This window comes from Leucopleurus acutus (genome assembly GCF_964270905.1).
Source record: "Leucopleurus acutus genome assembly, chromosome: 4".
Lineage (NCBI taxonomy): Eukaryota > Metazoa > Chordata > Mammalia > Artiodactyla > Delphinidae > Leucopleurus > Leucopleurus acutus.
The window spans coordinates 70880362-70906420 of NC_139146.1; the positions used below are offsets into that span (position 1 = coordinate 70880362).

General features: G+C 39.1%; 1 protein-coding gene across 2 annotated transcripts in view; it reads right to left on the reverse strand.

The window, feature by feature from the left end:
* NFXL1 (nuclear transcription factor, X-box binding like 1) overlaps positions 1 to 13955 on the reverse strand; it is a 52509-nt gene extending 38554 nt beyond the window's left edge. The window contains exons 1-9 of one of the 2 annotated variants that reach the window (XM_082837779.1): positions 13881 to 13955; positions 13359 to 13544; positions 10494 to 10667; positions 6541 to 6650; positions 4386 to 4519; positions 2212 to 2390; positions 1820 to 1981; positions 1617 to 1717; positions 921 to 1035 (exon numbers count right to left, since the gene is read on the reverse strand). In XM_082837779.1, the coding sequence (XP_082693905.1) occupies positions 921 to 1035; positions 1617 to 1717; positions 1820 to 1981; positions 2212 to 2390; positions 4386 to 4519; positions 6541 to 6650; positions 10494 to 10667; positions 13359 to 13542 (1159 nt within the window). In that variant the 5' untranslated portion in view covers positions 13543 to 13544; positions 13881 to 13955. Of the gene's footprint in view, positions 1 to 920; positions 1036 to 1616; positions 1718 to 1819; positions 1982 to 2211; positions 2391 to 4385; positions 4520 to 6540; positions 6651 to 10493; positions 10668 to 13298; positions 13545 to 13880 lie in introns of both variants that reach the window. The other variant, XM_082837778.1, reaches the window with a different exon arrangement.
* Between the last annotated feature and the right edge of the window lie 12104 nt (positions 13956 to 26059).

The following is a 26059-nucleotide window of genomic DNA, read 5'->3' on the forward strand; positions in this document are numbered from 1 at the left end:
AGTGAACTCGAACTGTAACCCTTCTATGCCTTTATCTCAAAGTAGTCCAAACTAAATTCACCTATAATCTAATACCCAACAATAACAATAGCTTATAATTATTAGGTTTCCTTTATGTGCTGGCCACTATACTAAATACTTTACGTGCATTTTATCATTTAATTCTCACAATTATCTTATAAAGAAGGTACTATTACTGTCCCCATTTAACTTGAGAAAACTGCAGTTCATGAAGGTGAGATTTGAACCCACATACGCCTAGTCTTTTTTTTTTTTTTTCAAATTTTAGCAGAGATTTATTCATGGACGGAAAAAAAGAAAGGGAGAAGGGGAGAGGAACTAAAAGGAACATATCTTGGAACACTTACATTCATCATAATCTTATTTAAACAGATTTACATGTGTCCGCACACTATTCAGAATGGTGACCCTTGGATAATCGAAAATAACGAATCTCGAAAAACAGCCTATTATTTTCACTCTACTTCACAGCTGTTTTCTGGGGTTTTTTGTCTGTTTGTTTGTTTCTTTCTTTATCAGCATGCAGAGCAGCTTATTGACATTTACTTCCCCAAATGACTTTTCCTCACTGGTTGAAAGAACTGGGGAGTTGGGAGGGGGTACAGATGGAAACCAAAGGTACACCTTCAATGTGGTTTGATGGACTGAAAAGCGGTTGGTCTGAGATTGACAAGCCCCCCATTTCAGAGGCTCAGGAAGTTTGGGCTCAAAATCTGAGTTCTTAATCCACTATGCTATATTGTCCTCTCATCCAAATGTACAGAAATCTAATATCAAATTTGTATTATTATTGAAACTACATTATGAGCTCCCAGAGAAATCTAATTTAATTAGGAAAGTACTCTAATTAGCATGATAAATAATCATAATCCCATTAAAGGTTTTTTAAAAAGTCTTACTTGACTTCTGACAGGGACAGAACCTTTTCCCAGCTCGAGGACATTCTCCACAAGCACCTACATGGCAAACTTGCTCACACGTATGATTACCACATGGCAGTGTTTTCCCACATACCTAAAATAAAATGCAATAAGCACTAACGGCTTAAACGTTAACAAAAGACTTTGTACATGACATAATCATTTCTCAGTCACAAATAAGCAACTTCTTTAGATTCCTCAAATTATTATGCTTTATATCTCACATAGGTATCATATGTATATATGCATAAGCATATACATACACATTTCTTATGCGCCAGGGAGTATATTTTTAAAATGTAATAAAGGAAAAAGAACATGCAGTTTCACATGGTCATCCACCAAAGATTTCCAAATGGTACTAAAACCATGCCAATTCTAAGACAATCTACAGAATCAATACTACTTCCAATTGGATTAACTCAAGAAGAGGGAAAAGAGGAAAGTACATATGTACTAAATCCAAAATTCAACAAATAGCTGTTAATTTGAAAAAAAATTTCCCCTGGTAATTAAAATGATATTAAATTGAAAAAGTTTCCTAAAACATGAATATAATTCATCTGAGTTGCTATTCTTCCTCTCCTTTTATCCAACTAAACCTCATTAGCATTTCTAATTGTTTATGCTTCTGTATACTTTAACACCCACTCCTCAAAATGCATATACACTTACTTGATCACAGTGCCACAGTGGACTTGCACAACTTCTTTCAGCTACTTGTTTGCCACAGACACACTTTTGCCTACTAACTCTTGGACAGGGTGGGCAACTTCCTAAAATCAAAATGATAAATTAGCATGGAATATTATAAAAGCAACACAGACTGCTTTGACTTCTGCTTAAGGCCGGAACACCTAACAGGTATGACCTTTTACCTGAATGACAAGGATTTTCACATTTATGTTGTCCACAAAGCAATTTCCGTCCACATGGCAGGTGACAGGACCATTCCTTAGCACTGCACCGACGAGGGATAGGTTTTGCTTTCTTACAATAACAAGTAGTTGTGACCATCTTAGGACAAGGAGGGCATGGACCTAGAATCCAATGAAAGGGGGAAAAAAAAATCAGAAGTCAAAAGTAAAAATTTTCAGTTCCTACACCTATCAGTAATTTCTAAAGCTTTCCATACTGATACTTTAAAAGGCAATCCCTTCCAATATTTTCTTATGTAAACTTAAGTTCTGAGTTCAACTCTCACAATTTTTTTTACTTCAACGTGAGAAGAAATAACCACCCACAATTAGAAATATAATATATAACTCACCTGGATGGCAGAGGAGTAAACACTTATGGCCACAAGGAGGTTTAAAATCTCTCTCACATACTTGGCCGCATGAATGAGGCACAAGCCACGGATCTAAAGGTGGATCTTCCACTTTGCCACAATAGCAGTAGTACCTACTAGGTGTGTCAGATCGTTTGTATTCAAACCTACATTTTGGACTACAAAGAATGAAATTACTGAAGTTAATTTCAATTATAAAAGTGACATGAGGCAGAAATATAAATATACTTAATAACAGAGTATACACAATCAGTTTTATGTTAATGTAACCTCTGCTCCATCTTTATATTAGTAAGAAACAAGATTTTACTAAAATCAATTTCAACCATCTAGAAGAGCTCTGTCCAATAATTTCCTGAGATGATGGAAGTGTTCTATACCTGTCACATCTAACACAGTGGCCATTAGCCACACATGGCTAGTGAGCACTTGAAATGTGGCTATTGTGTACAACTGAGGAAGAAACAATTTTCTATTTCATAATTTTTAAGAATTTAAATAACCACATGTGGATAGTTGCTACCATATTAAACAACACATATCTAAAATACAGCTACAAAAGAAAGCAACATTAGCTTTCTACTAACAACCTGAACTTTATTCTTGAGATATTCATTCCAATTTTATAAAGTTCAATGTTTTAAAAGTTTGGTTGGGTGGTCTACAAATAAGCAAAATGTATTAGTAATAGCAAGAAGAAGAGAGACATCGGTTATAGGTAGGTAATACAGCAGCAAGAAACATGACTTAAAATCTAGAATTACGGGGAAAAATGTGTGAAAATAAACAAAGAATTTTGTATTTCTCAACATCTAATACAAAATATATATATTTCAAATGCACCTAGGTCAAAGAAAAGTTGAAATACTGTTGCACATTCTCTGCTAAAGCAGACTTTTACCTATCAAGATTAAAATAAAGCAGTTTTAGTCCTAGAAGCCAAACTAACATAATAAATATAGAAAATTTAATAAGATTGGATAATCTACACCTGCAGTTTTTTGTTTATTTGTTTGTTTTCATTAAAATTAAAAAGAAAGGAAGAGAGAAAAAACAAAAACACAGTTTGGGAAACTCTGCCTACCCATGGTTACCTTTTTAAATAGATGAAATTAATTGGAATTAAAATTCTCTTCTTGTTTCTTAATAATATAATATGAAGCATATTCCAAGTTTCCTGTGGGGAGCTGATTAAGATCCTTCCATGTTTGTTAATATACAGAGTAAATGCTCAGACAAATTTTAGACATTATTCATACTGAGAGAGGAAAAGAAATTGAAGGGGCTAAAGAAAATGGGAGGTGGGAGTGGAAAAGTAATTTTGTATATGTAAAAGTTTAATATAGATTATTAGAGAAAAATGTTATGTTTTAGTAGTAACTTATAGTAAAAGGAAATTCCGTCACTAGTCTGGCTTTCTGTCTTTGGAAAATTGAAACTTGAGAAGAGAGTCACATGACAGAGAAGAATAGAGAAATTTTTGATGTTTTCTTTATAAAAAGACGTTTCTGCATTTTAAAATATTTAACTCTTTTTACCTAGCAAATCTTCTAAATTATGGTAAAAGTTTGGATCATTAGTTCAAGCTGGAAGGAAGGAAAGTGACTTACAACCCAGCTAAGGCTACAGACCGTGACTTTAAAGTGATACCAATTTACTTAAGTGTGTTGTTTTCTGTATGAAGAAACAGAGAAGGCAAATTATAGTGGTCCTGAAGGAATGTGAGGCTATTGCTTTACACCTGCAGTTTTGAGAGATTTTGAGGATAAAATTGGAAGCCATTGATCAAAATGTTAGAGGACAGTCTTGTACAATGTGATACCAATACATACTAAAAGGAGCTCCAGAGAGAAGTACCAGAATTTTGATGGATTCTACCTCTAAAGAAATGAAAGTTCTGTAAAAAGGATTACTAAGGAGTTGTTTTGCAGGGGAAAAACAGAGTCTGAATTATTTATTAGTTAGCAAAAGGAACTAGTAGTTATATAAACTGGGGTGGCGGGGGGAGCCATTAGCAGGTCTCATATCTTCACAAACCAAATGACTAATTGAAGGCCAAGCACGGATACTGAAACTGCCAATAAAACAACTGAGGAGCTACAATTTTCATTTATCTTACAACTAAACATTCCAACTAAATTAGAAAAAGTTACCAAGGCCAGGGATAATCTCTCTTTCCAAAATCATCATCCGTCAAAGGAGAAGATACCAGAAACTGGCTGTCTTTAGCCCACTTCTGGATACAGGGCATGTGAAATATACAGAAACATCCTGAACAACTCCAAACCTAAGACAAAGGTATCAGAAATTAACAAGTATGCAATGATTTTTCTTTGATAATTCCACAATACTTTAAAATAAGCACCACACTAAACTATTCAAGAGCTACATAAGGATTAAGGAAAAAACTTTCCTTCCGGCATAACAGAAGAAATGTTCTTTATAAAAACTAATGTACATGTAGAACACTTTAAAGAAAAATAGTATTAATCATGTTGATTCATTCAGCTAGAAACAACTACTGCTAACGTTCTGCAGTCTCCAATTTTTTTGTATATATTTCATACTTTTAAAAAATGAGGTCATACTGTACTGATATATAACTTTATAGCCTTTTCTTTTAACACAGTATAAGCATTTACCCTTATCAAGTAGGTTCATACAATGTGATATTTATAGCTGTACAGTAGATATCATGTTGATGTGTTTACCATAATTTAACCAAGTTCAGGTTGTTGGAAATTTAAGATTTTTCCAATTATAAATAACACCACAAAAAAATCCTTAAACACAAATATGTACATACAATTTCTATGTTGCCCTACAGTTATATAAAACCTATTAGTCTAGCACTTAATGCTAAATTCTAAAAATTAGGTGAGCAAAAAACTTCAGTGTGTGTATATATATACACACACACACACAACAAACACACATATACAAAATTTAACAGCTTAAGGAATAACAGAAATTATTTTTTTTAACCAGCCAATACTTTGCTATAACTGACAAAAATCAGTTCACTTTTCATCATAACATTTTGCCGCTGTTCAATAAAATCAGACATGGAATATATTGCATAAGCCGGCAGGAGCACTGAAAAAAAGCCAACTTCCTAGATTGAGTTCCCCCCAAAGCAGTGCCTAAGAAAAGAACTGCGATGCGTAAGTAAAAGGCCAAGATAGGGAAGAGGAAATACCAATAAACTGTATATTGCTGAGCTGACTATCGCTAAGGGCCAAAGTTCAGTCCTGCTAGGGATGCTCTGAAAAACCATGTAAAACATGCCTAGGACACCCCCAGCCCCAACCACTAACTAACAGGAGGCTAGGGCAGTCATCCCCCAGCTCCCTATGGTGGAATGCTGCCCCAACGGACATTAACTCTGCTCTGCACTACACCCATTTCCTGGCTGAGTCAGTTCTCAAGGAGAAAGCACTGAGGTTGGAAAAAAAAAAATTCACACACATAGCAAGTGTTTACAGTGAAACTGCATCCGCATGCAGAGAGCCTATTCCTCCACTGCAGCTAAAATCAGAGTAAGACAACCAGATGTGACTCAGGGCACCAAAGGCACCTGAGTCTGCTACACTATCCTACCCAATATATTTTAAATTTCTGATTCACTCTACACGACCAATCCATTTCACATCTGACCTGTCTTTCTTTCTCTAGGCAATGCTGCTATAATAGCAGTGGATTAAGCTGAGGGCTAAATGGTGAGTCTATCATATTCAGTCATCACATTCCCTTAATTGCTTTATTAATGCCCTTTAAATGTATATATACATAACTTCACCGTTAGGCCATAGCGTCTCTACGTACATGAGTTTTCTCTGAATCCATCTCTCCCCATTAACCCTAGCCACTTTCCACACAAGAGAAGCTCACTAATAAACTGTAATTGTCATTGCTAGGTTTTACTTCCTTGAAGGCAGGGAGCATATCTATGCTATTTTAAACGTGCTGAAAGTAATGAAATATAGTTTACTTAATATTTCAGTATTTATGGGAACCTCTAAAGTACTGATACTAAAAATGCTTTATCAAATTGACATATGCATTGACACTGAAAATATTTGCTTCATTTATTTTAATAGTGCTAAAAATATTGATTGCTCATTTAGAGCTATTTTTCTTTTAATTAAGGATTCCCAAAAATTGAGTATCAATTCATAAAGAGAATTCTCAAATGAAGTATTCTTAAACAAAAATAAGCAAAAAGAATAATAAATGGTTACAAATTATAAATGCAAAATAAGATATTTGGGGGAGATAACAATAATTTAGATAAGGAGAAAAACTTACTGCTTGGTTTCTCTTCACTGAAGCAATACAAATTAAGCATGTCATAGCCCCTGCTTGAAAAGCTTCATTTACATACTGTTTTGTTCGCTCTAACTCACGAACATCTCCATCTTGAAATTTAAAAATTGAAAACTTCAGGTTAAGCAACATCTGAAAATAACACAAACTCACCAACAGCACCACATTATGTGAGAACTGTCTAGTAATACCAATTGCTCAAAATATAGCTGAAAAAATGAGAAGTTTAAGAAAAAAGCAAGCAGTGAACTGCCAAGAAAGTCCATGCATTACATCTTATGTACTTGATTCAAAAACAGTTACCTTGACCTTCTCTCAGAGTATACTTGCTGTTACAGTCCTTAACAAATCTGGTGGGGGCAGAGTCACAGGCAACAGCAGCAAGATGTCAAGTAACAAGGGAAAGCATATCAAAAAGCAAAGTGAAAGGAACTGCAAAGTCAAAGCTCAGCAAAGCCATTGAACCTAAATATAAGCATATGCGTATGAATGTGTAAGTGTGTAAAAGTCTGTGTGTGTGTGTGTGTGTGTGTGTGTGTCTGACGCATAGCAAATTCTTAGTAAAAATCTGTTGAATGAAAAGATCCTGAGATCAATACAGTATAATAACCTTGTTTCATTAAATTATGCTATTTCTGCTAAAAAAGGAAGCATGACTTCTTAGATAAAAATTACTAGACTGTATTTCCTTTAAGCAACTATTAAGCATTTACTTGCTAGGCACTGTACTATTCTTATTTCAGTAAGATTAAATAAGCTGTTTTTACTTTCATTTTACAGATGAGAAAACTGAGGCACAGAACACTTAAGTAACTTCAGTATGACTCCAAAGTGAGCCCTCTTGACGACTATGCTATGCCACAGCAAGGGTTGAATACAGGAAGGTCCAAGAAATAACAGCACGATGAAAGGCAGAAAAGCTACCCAAAAGCACACACAACAACAAAAGGACAATAATCTGAGTCACTTTAGTGTAAGAGAAATAAACCTACAGGCCTTTAGTACAATAAAGATTGTTCAATAGAGGTTAACCGAGTCTCCAAGAAAAGTACACTAATAACATAAACTATCGTAAGTACAGAACTTCCCATGGCAATAAAATGGTACAAACCAAAATTTAAGTTACCAAAAAGAAAAATTAAATAAATAGGACACTTAGATAATTCTTTACTAAGATCATCCAAGTAAACACAACACTCACAAAAACTTGCTCTACCATAATATAAATGCAAGTATAATTTATGATACTATACAAAATATACATAAAATTACTCCCCAACTATAAAATATTATAAACTTATTAAAGACAATTGCTTTATTTTAAACAAATATCGAAGTTTGAAGAGATTCTTAAAGGCAGACTTAATAATCATATTCTGTGTACTTATTTTGCTTTCTGACACAGCTGGCTCTAACAAATGTATAACATTTTAAAATTTCATCTAATTTAACAGCTAACATGTAAAACAGAATATGAAAACAAGATGAACACGCTTTAATAAAATAAAGTCTAATCTTATACTCATAAAATTTATGTAAGATTTCTTTGAAAAATGTGTTAAAATTTGGCTGCAACAATAAAGTATACTGCCCAAGATGTCACGACGGATAGCATGGCATTTGAAGTCATGCATAGAAAGATCACTCTGGCAACTGAAGAAAAATGAGTGTGAGGGAGGCCAAGACTGGAAACATGAAGTACCTGAAGTTAAGAGGCAGTTAACAGCAGATAAAGCAAAAAATGACCTCGAGCAAGTTAATGCGTCTGTCCCAGTTTTCTCATCTTTAAAATAGTAACAATAGTAATAGTAATATCTACTTCACAGAGTTATTATGTGGATTTAATCCACATATTAAACAGCTGTAGGGGCCTGAATTAAGGTGATGATAGCATGTGGGGAGTGGTGGGATGAATTTAAGAAATTGAGGAAGTAAAACTCAGCAGGACTCGGTGACAATTAGATTGTGTTGCTTTGAAAAGTCGATGTTCAGAAGGAAAGAGTGCTGTGTTAGACGAGCTGTCTGACGGGCAGAGGGGAGGAGTCGTAGCGAATAAAACACACTCATGCGTGTATATGCCAACCCTGCTCCCAGATTTCTGGCTTAGGTAGGTGACTGGGAAAATTATAGTATTAATAGAGATAAAGAGAACAAGAGAAGAAATAAGTTATCTTTCAACATATGTTTGTGTTTCCATAGGCCAGCAAGACAGCGATACCCATCAGGAAGCTGACCATTCAAGTTTGAAATCTGAGATATCGCAAAAGTATAAAGGCTGTGCTCAGACAGAAAGAATGAACTTCTCTGGTAAAGTTTTGGTATTCAATTCACTAATATGAGATGGGAACCATCTCATGACCCTGGCATTTATCATTCTAAAGTTAAGTGATCAGATTTCCTTACTTTGGTAGAGGCAAAGTACAGAACACAAAGGAACGAAAATCAAAATATTTATGGATTTGACATAATACCGTATAAGAAAAATTGCCTTAACACTTTAAGATGAAAGCCATGTTAAAAATTAATAAAAGTGGGACTTCCCTGGTGGCGCAGTGGTTAAGAATCTGCCTGCCAATGCAGGGGACAAGGGTTCGAGCCCTGGTCCATGAAGATCCCACATGCCGCAGAGCAACTAAGCCCGTGTGCCACAACTACTGAGCCTGCGCTCTAGAGCCCGCGAGCCACAACTACTGAAGTCCGCGTGCCACAACTACTGAAGCCCTTATGCCTAGAGCCCGTGCTCTGCAACAAGAGAAGCCACCACAATGAGAAGCCCGCGCACCGCAATAAAGAGTAGGCCCTGCTCACTGCAACCAGAGAAAGCCCGCACACAGCAACGAAGACCCAACACAGCCAATAATAAATAAATAAATTTTTAAAAAAATTAATAAAACTTACAAATGATAAAAGTTTTCTAAACACTAGATAGAAATACTGACTTATATCACTGAATTTCCTATTTAAAAATAAAATCTGTATCTAGAGTGGTTTCAGTGAGGTCTTCTTGAAGCAGGATACTTGAGGTTACTTTCTATGAAGTTCTCTAAAAGCAAGAAACCTCCTAACCTTAAGGTTCCTCTTTATCAATTTTTACCTGGCTCAACCAGACTTCTTAGTCAAGCTTCCTAACCTTAATTCCTTGGCAGATATGGTAAATTCCTTGGAAAGCTTTTTGATGATGTGTACCTATGTTCATGATGCCATCAATATACTCAGGCAACTAATACGGATAATGCATGCAAGAATGTTTCCAATAATGACTGTAAGCATAAAATGTGGAATGTGTAAGAGACTTACATTTAAAATAATCTACTTCTACACTTAGTCCCAAATCTTCACAGCGACATCACTTTGGCCTTTGGTCTCTCTCACAAACAAATGTGGCTTTGAGAGTAACCCAGATATATACAACATATAATGTGATTAAACACTTCAGACCTGAGGAGACTCAGATTTTTTTTACATATAAAAATCAGAAGTTGTAAGATATAAAATAAAGGGATTAAGTCAAGAAATGAAATTGACTTCAAGATACATTTAACATGATGACAAAGAGAATAATGAAGAATAGATTTAAAGGAGTATTCAAAGTCCTCAAGTGCAATCAAATCGTCATTAGGAACAACCTGACCCCACTCATTGCACAGGGACCTTTGGCATCCCCCTCCCAGCATTCTAATGAAATGCCAATTAAACACAAAAGAGAACTTCTAAGGCTGTAAGAGACATTGCCATCCTATTTGCTTTATAGAAAGATTAGCGTTATACAACGTATAACTCAAATAGTAAATGGTACAAAAATTCAACTCTACAACACAAAAATGCTCATTCTTAAGATGCAAAACCTATTCCACATAGAGTAAAGGTGTCAGAAAAAGTCAGGAATGTATTTTCATTGATGTGAAAATGTCAAAATTGAAAAGCTCATACAGTACCTGTCTGAGTAGTGTAAGTTATAAACGTATTAGCAACTATTTTTCCTCTTTTTCCTTCAAAATCCTCATCTCCTTCTTCCTCAGATGAAGAGTTAAGGTGTTCTTCAACAAGTTTTTTGGCTGCAGCTTGATTAGCCTTCTTGATTTCCTCAAATTTCTTTTGAGACATCAGCTCTGCTTAAAAGAAAAAAAAATGAGTTTCATTTCTGCAAAACAATCTCTCAAAAAGCAAGGCATGATATACCAATACGTTATTAAAATACAGATTTAAAAGTCACCTTTGGCGCATTCTATTTCACTATCATCCATGAAAAAAGTATTTTCAAATTTTTTGTCACACGAGTAAAGAGAATACCACAATACAAACTTTCACTTTTGTTAAATATTCCGCTAAATGCCAACTAATTGTTCTCGAATGACTAACAAATCAATTTTTAAAATTATAAAGCTATGATAAAGTATCAAAAAACTGGTGATCAACCTCAAAACAGGATATTAACAAAATTAAAGTGAGATGTTTAAAAATTGAATGGTACACAGTGATTTTTAAAACATGGGAAGCATACCCACTGGGAGCACATCAGAATCAGCAGAGTCAGGCGCTTTCTCAAACCATCCTCTTGCACACTATAACCCAGCCTGTCTTGGCCCACCAAAGGCCTTGCACAAACAGTATTCACTGTCTACCCACTATGTTTACAATCTGCTTCTTAGAAAGCTCAAGGACTTTGTGTCTTTAAGATGTGGTCACAAAACATATTTATTTAACATTAATCCCACACAAAATATTGCTAACATGGAAAATATGTCTCTTACAACAACTTCATTCCAAAAAGAAATGTTAAGTAAGTTTTGGATTAGTTCTTCTGCTATTCTGTTTAGCACTGTCTGTACTTCTTTTTTTTTTTTTTTTTTTTTTTTTGCGGTATGCGAGCCTCTCACTGTTGTGGCCTCTCCCGTTGCGGAGCACAGGCTCCGGACGCACAGGCTCAGCGGCCATGGCTCACGGGCCCAGCCGCTCCGCGGTATGTGGGATCTTCCCGGACCGGGGCACGAACCCGTATCCCCTGCATCGGCAGAAGAACTCCCGCGCCACCAGGGAAGCCCTGTCTGTACTTCTTGTTACTTGCTTAATAACACAAAAAGAATTAAATTACTTCACAGCACTTTCCCAATGAGACTTCAAACTCCTCAAGAGCAAGGACCATGAAAATTCTCTGCAAGCATTAAGTGTTAATAAACTCTCCTGGACAGCAACCATAGTTCAAGAAAGGAGCCACAACATACTAAACTGATCTTAATTCATTAGTGCCCATAATTAGTGCCACTTTACGCTTGAAACTGATGAGCCACTAAAAATACAAACTTTCTTATTTTAGGTGGTGTATTTGTACTTAATGATGTTTTATCTTTTATTTTCCTCATGAAATGTTTTCCTTCTCTTACTGCAGCCAGCTTGGCTGGGGACTACTCAGTGTTTCAAGTAAAACTGGAGGAAAATGTACAGTGCCCACATCGGAATCTTTGAGTACTAGGAGAAAAGTAATTGCTATAAGATATACGACTCAAAACGTTATGTACAATAAGATGATAAATGTCATTACGAGAAATGAGCACTTAAAAGACATTTTTTAAAAGGCTGAATTAGACAGATATAATAAAAACATTCATAACCTGATCAATGGACCTACATAAGATCATCTCAAAGAAAGCTGACAAAGCAACCTTACCATATATTATTTCTTATGGTCAAATCTCAATTATCCAGTTAAAGGATGCTTGCTTTTCTACTATCCACAAAATCCAAGAAAGCTTACCAAAACTGTTCACAGTTCTCCCTCTCGCACACCTCACCACCACCACTATCATAAACTCAGTAACCAAGAGAATACCACTTATCTTTAAAATTAGCTTAGGAGACATTCAGGAGCTCAATTTGCTCCTCCCCGCAAAAAATATATTTTGAAAAATACATTCTAAATACAACAATAAAATGATTTTAGGGATTATTCTCTTAGCCCCCTGAATTCTTTCATTAGTATGGACAACTTAGAATTGCGTGTGTGCCCCCAGGCTCCACTAAAACACTGCCTTGGATGAAGGATTATTGAAAGCTGGAGAAGGCCACACCAGATACATCCCAGAAAGGACATGAAATTTGTAACTAGGAACCGCAGTTGAAAGAAGTACCACAAGCTCAAGTGTTTACAGAACATAGATAATTAAAGTTACTAAACTAAGGCAATCAAATAAAAATGGAAAATGACAACTGGCCCCAGAAGTAGGAAACACAATGTCAAGTGGAAAGCCTAAACCCAATCTAAATAAGATTTCTGCGCCTCAGCCCAGCCGACTGTTGCCACGCACAAAAGTACCAATGCCACAATACCTTATCTTACAAGAAAAGTTGTTAACCAGATTTTTATGAGATTTTAAAAAGAAAAACCAAAAAACTGCTGGCAACCAATTCAGATTTAAATGCATTGTGTTAACCAAACCAAACTATAGGCTAAATCAGCCCCCCAGGCCACTGTCTGCAACTGGGGGGATTCAGTAGGCAAAAAAGAGTGAAGGGAAGAACATTGGACGGAGAAGTAACACTGATTAATATCAATTACAGTGATGATGAAAGAGATGTGATGGGAATCGGCCTAGAATGAGTAGCTGCCTGAAAGGTTTGAGAAGTGAGGCCAATAATAAACTCCCGAAGGAGAAGGAAAGAAATGGATGCGAAGGCAGTTCTGACTAGCAAGTGCCTTAGTAGGTAGGCATCCAGGTGAGCCCGAGGACGGGAGCCATTCTCACCACTGGCCACGGAAGTCTGCGGCGCTTCAGATCCCGCGGGGCTGCGCCGGGCTGAGCTACCTGCAGCCGCAGGGGTTGCAGCTCCACCGGGAATGGGGCCAAGGCCAGCAGCGCCCACCGACCCCTTCTCTCGCCCTCCTCCGGCGCCGCGAAGATGGACTCCATTTCCTGGGGAGGGGACCGCAGTGGCCCGTCCTCGGGCTCGGCCTCGGCCACTGGCCACCTGGCGCCAGGAAGCTTCCATCCCTGCAGAGGAAAAAAAAAAAAGAGTGGAAGGAGCGTGAGCGCGGTGGTACCAAGGCGAGGAAAAAGGACAGCGGGGGAAGCCGGTGTGAGAGGCGGAATGAGGACGGCCTCCGCGGGGTGGGGACCGGGTTTGAAAAGGTCGCGGCCCTGTCTCTCCCAGAGGGCGAGTCCCCGCTGAGCCCGGGCTTTGGAGATGTATCGAAGAGGAAGAGGACTAGGCAGAGAAATGGACCGCGAGTCAAGGAGCATCCAGCGCCGAAGAAGGAGAACCTGGGAGGAGGAAAGCGCCTCCTCGGACTCAGTTGGAGCGCCGTTACGGGAGAACTGCAGACTGACCCAGCGGCTGCCGCCGGGAACCAACTGCAGTAGCGAACCCGGAGGAAAGAAAGCTACGTCCCCTTACTGACGGCGCCCGCTTTCAACGACTACAGTTCCCAGAAGCCCCCGCCCACCGCTCGCAGAACGCGTGGCATCACTAGCCGCTTCCTCATCCGGAACCGTGTCTGTGTTGGGGGGCGGGGGGAAAGGCCTCGGAACGCATGCGCTAACTGAAGCGGGCCTTCGGAAACTACAATTCCCGGCGTGCTTTGGGGCTCGGACAGGGTGGGCACACAGAGAGGGCGCAAGGTGGGGCGGAGGTGTTCAAAACCCAGAGGATGCCGCTTTTTCCGTGCGACTACCCTAAACCCAGCTCGGTATCGGGAGGCTATCTCAGGGGTCGTAATTGACTGCCCGCCATCTTTAGCCTCGCCTTCGGGCTTTCTGGTGGCAGGAAACTTTTCTCACAGAAGGGAAGAGGCACTTATAAAGAAGACGCTTCGGTGTCGGGGAAGAGGGAGGGAAAGCTGAGGGCGTGTTGCGGAAAAGTGGCTGGAGTGGAGAAAGTGCACTTCTGAATTGTAAAAGCAATGTAGAGGATAAATCTAACGGCATTATTATCGTAGTCCTTTATAGTTAACAATATACTTTTCCCGAAGCAGGCCGATTTTTACCGTCACGACAGCTCTCTAAAGTAGCCTTTATTAAGGAAAGTAGTCGAGAGCCAGGTCTGGTCCTGATTCTTCTGACTTCGCTGTTTTCGATAAGAAATAGAGAGGAGGGGGTGGGAGAAATTTCAAAAATTCGGGGCTGTATCTGGGATTGAGAAATACACTGATTGCTGTTTGGAACTACACGGTCCTTTACAACCCTTCAACCTAATTAATTCCTCTACATTAATAATAAGTACCGGGCTTCCCTGGTGGCGCAGTGGTTGAGAGTCCGCCTGCCGATGCAGGGGACACGGGTTCGTGACCCGGTCCGGGAAGATCCCACATGACACGGAGCGGCTGGGCCCGTGAGCCATGGCCGCTGAGCCTGCGCGTCCGGAGCCTGTGCTCCGCAACGGGAGAGGCCACAATAGTGAGAGGCCCGCGTACCGCAAAAAAAAAAATAATAATAATAATAAGTACCTAATATTTATATAGCATTTATTAAGTTCCAGGCATTATTCAAAGCGTTTTACATATATATGTATATTAACAATGTGGTACTCACAATAATCCTGTTATCCCCATTTTACAGCTGAGAACACTGAAGCACAGACAGGTTAAGTAACTTGCCCTTGTTATAGCCAGGTATTACTACCGATTCCATTTTTTAAATTAGGAAACAGAGACACAGAAAACTTTCTTATTCAGCATCCTAGCAGAGCCAGGATTGCAACTGAGCTGTGTGAATCTTGGACTATGCTCTTAAAAACGCCATACTATATTATTACTGTGAGAAGGTATTTAATGTTTACCTAGAAATTCCAGTTACTTTTAGAGGACCTAATCAGGCAAAAAGACTCACATAATCAGTTTTTCCCCTGCCATATTATACAATGATAATTGATAATCATAATAATTACTGTGGCATCAAAAAGAATGTTATGTGCTCTCTGAATGAGCAAACATTTATTATAGTATTATAGTAAAGTTTAGTAGTGGAGAGCTGATATATATCATAATGTGGAAGCATATGTAAATTGAGAATACATTTCAAAAGCTACCATTGCTGTAATTTTTACTTTGAAACTTCAGATAACATTTGAGGAAAACAAGAGTTCTTTCTGTTTATCAAAAGGGAACATGAAAAATATATGAAGCTGATAAATATATAGTTAAGATTATAAACATTGAGAAATATAATTGTATAGTTCTAATTAATCTTAATTCTTAAAAATACTACCCTCAAGAATAGCTAAAAACAAAAGACTGGCTAACTGTTGGCAACTGGAACTCTCATACTTACTGGTGGGAGTGGAAATTGGTTCAAACACTTTCGAAAAATGTTCAGCAGTATCTATTAAAGCTAAACAGGACTTACTACTAAAGCATGGGACCAAGCAGTTCCACTTCTGAATATATACTGAAAGACATGAGTGCATAGCTCCACAAAAACTCATGTTTATAGCAGCTTTAGTCATAATAGCCAAAAACTAGGAATAACCCTCATGTCTATCAACAGGAGAATTTTAAAATTAATTGTGGTATATGCATATAATGGAATGCTATGCCAAAAAAAAAAAAATACTGATATGTGTAGCAAGATGGGTGAATCTCAAAAGATATCATGTTGAACAAAAGAGGCCAGATGCAACAGAGTACAGTAGGTCCCCTACTTACGAACCTTCAAGTTGCGAGCTTTCAAAGATGCAAACGTCTGTTCGCATGTCCGATCACATAAGTTAGTTCACGTGTCTGGTGTACACTGTCACATGTGTGCATTGTTTACAAGTGGTTGTGCTTTTGTGTACTTTACTATACAGTACTGTATAGAGTACAGTGGTACAGTATCTTTATTTCAAGCCCAGAATGTCCAGAAGCAAGAGTAAAAGCAGTGATGATGTAGCTTGTACTGATAAGAAGCGCCAGGAATTGGAGGCCCAGAGAAAGGACGAAGAGACACAAGAAGAAGAAGAAGTAACTGAAGAACCAAAGAGATTCACAATGCAGGAAATGGCAAGGGGATTTTCTTTATTTGAGGAGGCACTTAGTTTTTGAGGCACAGGACAAGAACATAGAACGGTACACGAAGGTTGCAGCAACCCTTCAGAATGCAATCCCGTGTCATCTATGAAGAGGAAAAAAGAGCTACTACCCAGACATCACTGGATCATTTTTTCAAGAGGGTAAATAGGATGAATCCAGCAAGGGACCATCACCTGTGCCATCAACGTCAGGCGTGAGTGAAATTGCAGCTTGCCCTCCGTCTCTTATTGCTGATGATCCTTCAGCCCTACCATCTCCCACCTCCTCTCCCTCCTCCAGTCAGTAACTCTTCTTACCTGTTCACTCGATGTCACCCCCTGTATGCCAGCTGTTGTACTGCACTACTGTACTTTTCAAGGTACTGTACTGTAAGATTTAAAATGTTTTATTTTTTGTATTTTTTTATGTATTATTTGTGTGAAAAGTACTATAAACCTATTGCAGTACAGTACTGTATAGCGGACTGTGTTAGTTGGGTACCTAGGTTAACTTTGCTGGGCTTACGAATAAATTGGACTTTGAACGTGCTTTCAGGATGGAAGTTGTTCATATGTAGGGGACCTATTATACCTACTTGTGAATCCAATTTCATGAAGTTCCTGAACAAGTAACAGAAGCCAGATTAGTGCCTATTTCTTGTAGGGGTGGGAGGATTTTAACTGGGAAGAGCAATAAGGTATCCTCCTAAGTGGTGGAAAAATTCTATCTTGATCTAGGTAGTAGTTTCACTTATGTGTACACATGTAAAAACTCAAAAAATTATACATTTATGATTTGTGCAATTTACTGTATGAATGATACACATCAATTTTTTTTTTTTTTTTTTTTTGCGGTACGTGGGCCTCTCACTGTCGTGGCCTCTCCTGTCGTGGAGCACAGGCTCCGGACGCGCAGGATCAAGTGGCCATGGCTCACGGGCCCAGCTGCTCTGTGGCATGTGGGATCTTCCTGGACCGGGGCACAAACCCGTGTCCCCTGCATTGGCAGGCAGACTGTCAACCACTGTGCCACCAGGGAAGCCCCACATCAATTTTTTAAAAGAATTATGAAATTAAAGATGATACAAATAGATGGAGAGATATACCATGTTCTTGGATTGGAAGAATCAACATTGTGAAAATGACTCTACTACCCAAAGCAATCTATAGATTCAATGCAATCCCTATCAAACTACCACTGGCATTTTTCACAGAACTAGAACAAAAAATTTCGCAATTTGTATGGAAACACAAAAGACCCCGAATAGCCAAAGCAATCTTGAGAACGAAAGAAGGAGCTGGAGGAATCAGGCTCCCTGACTTCAGACTATACTACAAAGCTACAGTAATCAAGACGGTATGGTACTGGCACAAAAACAGAAAGATAGATCAATGGAACAGGATAGAAAGCCCAGAGATAAACCCACGCACATATGGACACCTTATCTTTGATAAAGGTGGCAGGAATGTACAGTGGAGAAAGGACAGCCTCTTCAATAAGTGGTGCTGGGAAAACTGGACAGATACATGTAAAAGTATGAGATTAGATCACTCCCTAACACCATACACAAAAATAAGCTCAAAATGGATTAAAGACCTAAATGTAAGGCCAGAAACTATCAAACTCTTAGAGGAAAACATAGGCAGAACACTCTGACATAAATCACAGCAAGATCCTTTCTGACCCACCTCCTAGAGTAATGGAAATAAAACCAAAAATAAACAAAAGTGACCTAATGAAACTTCAAAGCTTTTGCACAGCAAAGGAAACCATAAACAAGACCAAAAGACAACCCTCAGAATGGGAGAAAATATTTGCAAATGAAGCAACTGACAAAGGATTAATCTCCAAAGTTTACAAGCAGCTCATGCAGCTCAATAACAAAAAAACAAACAACCCAATCCAAAAATGGGCAGAAGACCTAAATAGACATTTCTCCAAAGAAGATATACAGACTGCCAACAAACACATGAAAGAATGCTCAACATCATTCATCATTAGAGAAATGCAAATCAAAACTACAATGAGATATCATCTCACACCAGTCAGAATGGCCATCATCAAAAAGTCTAGAAACAATAAATGCTGGAGAGGGTGTGGAGAAAAGGGAACACTCTTGCACTGTTGGTGGGAATGTGAATTGGTTCAGCCACTATGGAGAACAGTATGGAGGTTCCTTAAAAAGCTACAAATAGAACTACCATATGACCCAGCAATCCCACTACTGGGCATATACCCTGAGAAAACCGAAATTCAAAAAGAGTCATGTACCAAAATGTTCATTGCAGCTCTATTTACGATAGCCCGGAGGTGGAAACAACCTAAGTGACCATCATCGGATGAATGGATAAAGAAGATGTGGCACATATATACAATGGAATATTACTCAGCCATAAAAAGAAACGAAATTGAGCTATTTGTAATGAGGTGGATAGACCTAGAGTCTGTCATACAGAGTGAAGTAAGTCAGAAAGAAAAAGACAAATACCGTATGCTAACACATATATATGGAATTTAAAAAGAAAAAAAATGTCATGAAGAACCTAGGGGTAAGACAGGAATAAAGACACAGACCTACTGAAGAACGGACTTGAGGATATGGGGAGGGGGAAGGGTGAGCTGTGACAGGGCGAGAGAGAGTCATGGACATATACACACTAACAAACGTAAGGTAGATAGCTAGTGGGAAGCAGCTGCATGGCACAGGGATATCGGCTCGGTGCTTTGTGACCGCCTGGAGGGGTGGGATAGGGAGGGTGGGAGGGAGGGAGACGCAAGAGGGAAGAGATATGGGAACATATGTATATGTATAACTGATTCACTTTGTTATAAAGCAGAAACTAACACACCATTGTAAAGCAATTATACCCCAATAAAGATGTTAAAAAAAAAGAATTATGAAATAAAACATAGAAAAAATAAGACATCTGAATACCTTTATTGTCCAGTGATTTAAATAACTGTGGTTTAATTGTATTTATTCGTCCATTACTGACATGTCTTCCTTTTTTTTTTATTGGAGTAAAATTGCTTTACAATATTGTGTTAGTTTCTGTTGTACAATGAAGTGAATAAGCTCTATGTATACCTATATCCCCTCCCTCTTGGACCTCCCTTCTCCCCTTCCGCCTGCCCATCTAGGTCATCACTGAGCATCAAGCCGAGCTCCCTGTGTTATACAGCAGGTTCCCACTAGCTAGCTATTTTACACATGGTAGTGTATTTATGTCAAACCTGATCTCCCAGTTTGTCCCACCCTCCCCTTCCCCTCAGCCGTGTCCACATGTCCATTCTCTACATCTACGTCTCTATTCCTGCCTTACACCTCACACTGGTCAGAATGGCCATCATCAAAAAATCTACAAACAATAAATGCTGGAGAGGGTATGGAGAAAAGGGAACCCTCTTGCATTGTTGGTGGCAATGTAAATTGATACAGCCACTATGGAGAACAGTACGGAGGTTCCTTAAAAAGCTAAAAATAGAACTACCATACGACCCAGCAACCCCACTACTGGGCATATACCCTGAGAAAACCATAATTCAAAAGGACACAAGTACCCCAATATTTATTGTAGCACTATTTACGGAAACAACCTAAATGTCCAATGATAGATGAATGGATAAAGAAGATGTGGTACATATATACAATGGAATATTACTCAGCCATAAAAAGGAACAAAATTGGCTCATTTATAGAAATGTGGATGGACGTAGAGTCTGACATGTCTTCCTGATATGGATTCTTTTTGCCAGTGTATCCATACATGCCTCCCTAAAAACATTTACCTTTGACAGACATATCTATACTTAGGTAAACGTGGTGCCAGTTATCAATATATTGCCCCTCAACTCCAATTCACCCTTCAATATATGCTCTGGGACAGAGGACAGAACTCCTTTAAACATCTCCACAGACAGCACAATGTTAAGTTTTCTCAGCAGAGAGCACTGGAGAGGCATTGGAGGAGGGAAGACGATCTCCTGTTATTTCCTGCTGCTATACAGTGGAGTCAGCAACCTTGCAGCCTTTGCCTGGCCTGGAGATAAACTTCCGAGCAGCCCTCTCAACATGGAAACTGACCCCAGGCTCTTCTGCTCACACTGGTACCCTGAGTCACTGCTCACTTTGCAGCTGACACCCCCTCCCAATAACTGCCACCCTCCCAGTGCAGACCCAGACACAGCACACCTGTGCCTTGGCTCCCATTCCCTCTGCAAGTTCACCTCCACTGGTTCCTGATCACCTGTACTCCAGAGGAGACTGCAGAACAGCTGTGGCCAGGACAAACCAGCAAGCTTCTCTGCTATCCAGTGGGCTGAATTACACCTTCTCCAATAATATCTGAACCAGCCTTGGGGAGGGGGACCCTTCTAAGTTTGTCCTTCTTTGGGTATTCTCCCTGAGCCCTAGAATACCATACACAGTTTCCTTCTAGTCATTCTTTTATCAGGACTCGATAATTCTTTATATTAAACTTAACCCACTGTGTGGCTCCTATTCTTGATTGGACCCAGACTGATACAAGCACTGTATACATTTTATATCAGTTTTACTTGACATACTGGATATGACGCAATCAAACTGACAGCAAAAAAAAAGAAAAAGAAAAAAATGTTAAGAAGGAAATAAAGGGAAAAAGTGTTAAGAAGGAAATAAAGGATACAACATAAAGTGCAAAATATACCAGCTAAAATAAGAAAGATGTTCTGCCATATGTGGGGCAGAAGAGAATTAGAAAAATTAAATAAGCGGGTTGATTTTTCTAGCCAGGTTAAATGCAAGTAACTTTAGAGGGCTGATTCTTTTTTGCTTTACTTATTAATACTCAGAATTGAGTGATAAAAATAGTATTGCATGATGTCAATTTCATGAAAATAAAATAATAATTTTTTAAACTGGGCTCTCACTTACTTTTCCTAGGAAAACCGTCAGAGACAAAAACCAACCAAACATTTATTCATATTTAATGTAAACTATTTTCAAATATTCAGCTAAATAATCTATCCATCAATCAATAATTGAGTCTGGCAGTTATCCAATACTGTCAGGCATTGCATATTTGTACTCAGAGATGGAAGGGTTCACTATAAATAAAGAACCAGGATAGGAATGAAAAGGCTCACTGAGATGCTGAGAACTGAGAAAACTATTAAGGGCAGGGTAAGATGTGGATGGGATGGAAAGAAGCACTCCACGTGGTAGGGACGGCATGAGTCAAGGTTTAGAAGTGAAAATAAACATGGCACATGTTTGAACCAGAAAGGAGAAAATTCTATTGAATCCCCGGGCAAAGGTGACAAATAGGGCTGGAGAGCACCTTGAAAACAGAAGTAAAAAATTTTGGCTTCAATGTTGACACTAAGTAGCCACTATAAGGTTCAAGAGAAGGAAGATGACAGTATAAAAGGAAGCTTTTTCAGGAAAACTAATGTAGAAATAATAGGAAAATTTGAGCTGGGAAGGGCCTTGTGAGAGAATGGTTGCATAGAATTAAATCGTAGTTGATATGACTCTCAGTTTACAAACTCAGATGTGCAAATTATCACTTTAATCATCATCTTTCAATTACCTTAATTTGAACTCTGAGTTTGATCTCCTCAGGATTGGTTGGAAAATGCACTTACTACTTCACTCAACAGACATGTATAAAGTCCATTTTATGCCCCAGACATTTTCTACATACTGGAAATAGAGCAATAAATGAAATAAATTACCTGTCCACATGGAACTTACATTTGAGTGGAGGAGACAGATGACAAACAAGTAAACAAATTAAGATATAATATCAAATAGTGATCTGTGCAGGGAGATAAGGTGAAGAGGGTTTCAAGCTAGATTGGGTAAACAAGGTGACATTTGAGCAGAGACCTGAATAAAGGTCCAACATCCATTGGATACTGGTGAGCTTCCCAGGAAGAGGAAAAGGAAACTACAAGGACCCAGAAAAGGGAGCATACTTGGCATGTTTAAGGACAAGCAAGGAGGCCAACTGAATGAGATTGAGCAGGCAGAGGAGCCGTAGGAAATCAAATCAGAGAGGTAATCAGGGGTCATTTAATATAGGGCTATGGTGAGGATTTGGGATTCAATTGTAAGCAAGCTGAGGCAAGGAAGTGACGTGATCTGACGTTGCTTTTAAAAGATCAGAGTGGTTGGGCTTCCCTGGTGGCGCAGCGGTTGAGAGTCCGCCTGCCGATGCAGTGAGACACGGGTTCGTGCCTCGGTCCGGGAAGGTCCCACATGCCGCGGAGCAGCTGGGCCCGTGAGCCATGGCCACTGAGCCTGCGCGTCCGGAGCCTGTGCTCCGCAACGGGAGAGGCCGCAACAGTGAGAGGCCCGCGTACCGCAAAAAAAAAAAAATCAGAATGGTAGCTCTGTGGAAATGGACTACTGGGGAAAGGGGAGCAACAGTGGCGTTAGAGATCAGTTAACATGGTGTGTCGCAGTCCAGGTGAAAGATGGTGGTTTGAATGAGCATTGGGATGTGGTGACTTATAGCCAGATGCAGGATATATTTTGAAGGTTGAGCTGACAACATTCACTGGCACATTAGATAGCAGGTGTGAAATTCAGAGTCAAGAAAAGAGGACTCGAAGTTTTTCACCTGAGGAACGGAGTCAATGGCAGTGCCCTTTTCTGAAATAGGGAATATTAGAGAAGGAACAGATTTGAGAAACAAGTCATGAATTCTGCTTAGCGCACATCAAGTCTTCACTAGAAGTCAACTCTCCTGTCTCTCTCTATGTACAACAGCACTTCTGACACGAGATGTGTGGGGTTTTCCACACAAAATAATTATTCAGTTCTCTGTGGATATCAACTGAGTGTCCTACACTTAACCCAGTTCTGACACTAGCTGCCTGGAGAGTGCAGACCCCACAGGTTAAGTGCTCAGTCCCACAAGACTGCCCTCCTCACTTCACATGGCAGTCACAAGTCCTACTGTTGCCACTTGTACTTGTGACCAACCAGCTATAAACCACAGGTCCCCATTACCCCCTCCTCATGTTCAATAATTTGCCAGAATGGCTTACAGAATCCAGGGACACACTTTACTATTACTGATTTATTATAAATGATACAATTCAGGAACAGCCTAGTGGAAGAGATATATAGGACAAGGTATGTGGGAAGAGGCACAGAGCTTCCATGCCTTCTCTGGGAGCACCACCCTCCCAGTACCTCAATGTGTTCACTAACCTGGAAGCTCTCTGAACCCCTTGGGTTAGGGTTTTTTGGTTGAGGCTTCATTACATAGACCCGTTGATTAAATCATTGGAATTAGTGATTAATTCAACCTTCAGCCCATTTTTCCCTTCCCAGAAAGTCAGGGGGTAGGGCTGAAAGTTCCAACTCTCTAATCTCACAGTTGATTCCCCTGGTAACCAGCCCCTCACCCTTAGGAACTTTCCAAAAGTCACCTCATTAACATGAACCCAGGCATGGTTGAATAACAAAAGATACTCCTTTCAAGTTTTTCACTCCAGAGCTGTTTCAGGAGTCTGTGACAAAAACCAAGTATAACAAAATATGCTCCTAAAGTTCAAATCACTTAGGAAACTACAAGGGTTTTAGGAGTTCAGTCCAGCAGCCAGGGACAAATACCAAAATATATATTTCTTATTATATCACATTCGCCAAAGAGATATCAAGTCTCTAGTTGGATATGCAAGTCTGGAGTTTAGAGGAGAGGCTGGAGATTTGGGAGTCTTCAGCATACAGATGTTATAAAGTGCGAGAGGACATATGAGCTCACTTAGGGTGTGAATTTTGTGGGACACCTCAGCGTTTAAAGATTCAGTGAGGAGGGGAACATAAAGAGATGGAAGTTCAGTCAGAAAAGTGACTGAGGGCTTCCCTGGTGGCACAGTGGTTGAGAGTCCTCCTGCCGATGCAGGGGACACGGGTTCGTGCCCCGGTCCGGGAAGATCCCACGTGCCTCGGAGCAGCTGGGCCCGTGAGCCATGGCTGCTGAGCCTGCGCGTCCGGAGCCTGTGCTCCACAACCGGAGAGGCCGCAACAGTGACAGGCCCGTGTACCGCAAAACAAACAAACAAACAAACAAACAAAAAAACCTAACTAAAAATAGAGTTACCATGGGAACTAGCAATCCCACTCCTGGGTATATATCCAGAGAAAACTCTTAATTTGAAAAGATACATGCACCCCAATGTTCTTAGCAGCACTATTTACATTAGCTAAGAAGCAACCTAAATGTCCATCAACAGATGAATGGATAAAGAAGCTATGGTATATATATACAATGGAATATTACTCAGTCATAAGAAAAGAATGAAATAATGCCATTTGTAGCAACATGGCTGGGCCTAAGATTATCATACTAAGTGAAGTAAATCAGGAAGACAAAGAAAAATACCATATCACTTATATGTGGAATCTAAAATACGATACAAGTGAACTTATTTGTCAAACAGAAAGACACACAGACAGAAACAAGCTTATGGTTACCAAAGCGGAAGTGGGAGGTGGTATCAGACAACATGGTGAATTAGTTAATGGGAAGTCTTTCCATTCTCTTAATAATCATCTAGATTTCTTTGTTTGTTTAAGCATATTTCTCTCAGCCTTTGTCTTTCTGGACTGGAGTCCCATAATCTGCTCCCCTCACCTCTGGACCATTCATTCACATGTGGCAACTCTTAACTCCCCTTTGGTCATTCTCTAGACCCCATCCACCTCTGATAAAATATATTCAGTTCACTAAACAGAAGTGCATACCATTTTCTAAGTTCAGATGCCCCATGATTTTCTACAAAGGCAAGAATATGTTTCTTCTTAAAACTTCCTAATTAAATCCAGGCTTTTTGGATCTTTTTATAATTCCCCACTGGGAACATTACTAGCTGCAAAAGTCCTTATGTAAGCCTTTATTGCATTTGATTGCTTAGAGCCAATCATTTTTAAATTATAATTTTAATTATTTTACCCCAAATGTACTCCTGTAGAACTTAACCCTACTGAAGCTCATCCACTGGTTTTAAGATTTTGTTTGATTAAACATATTAAATGTGACCAGTCCCCTCAGAGTTAATACCCAGAGAATCTATTTATCCTCACCATTTATTGTATGATATCTGTTCCAAGTCTCACATACAACTCGAAAGATAATAATGCTAATCATTGTTATAACTTTTTTAAAGTTTAAATAAGTGATATTTACTGATTTCCTTTTGTTCACAAATCTATTTACAGCTGAAATAGATTATTCAGTTATGGCTTCCTGTTTGAGAGGCTCAAATAATTTAAAAAGAGTGATTTTAATTGGGTTCAGGGAGCAAATTCTCAATCCGCATTGCCGGTATCCATGGCATACTATATTTGATTGCAAAAAAGTGTTTGAAATATGGTTAATGTATATTATGTATTTCTCTCTCTCTCTGTGTGTGTGTGTGTGTGTGTGTGTGTGTGTGTGTGTGTGTGTGTGTGTGATTTATTTTTGGCCACACTCTCTGAGCTGCAAAAAAGCACTGGCTTTCTGGTTTGGTGTTCAGGCCAGC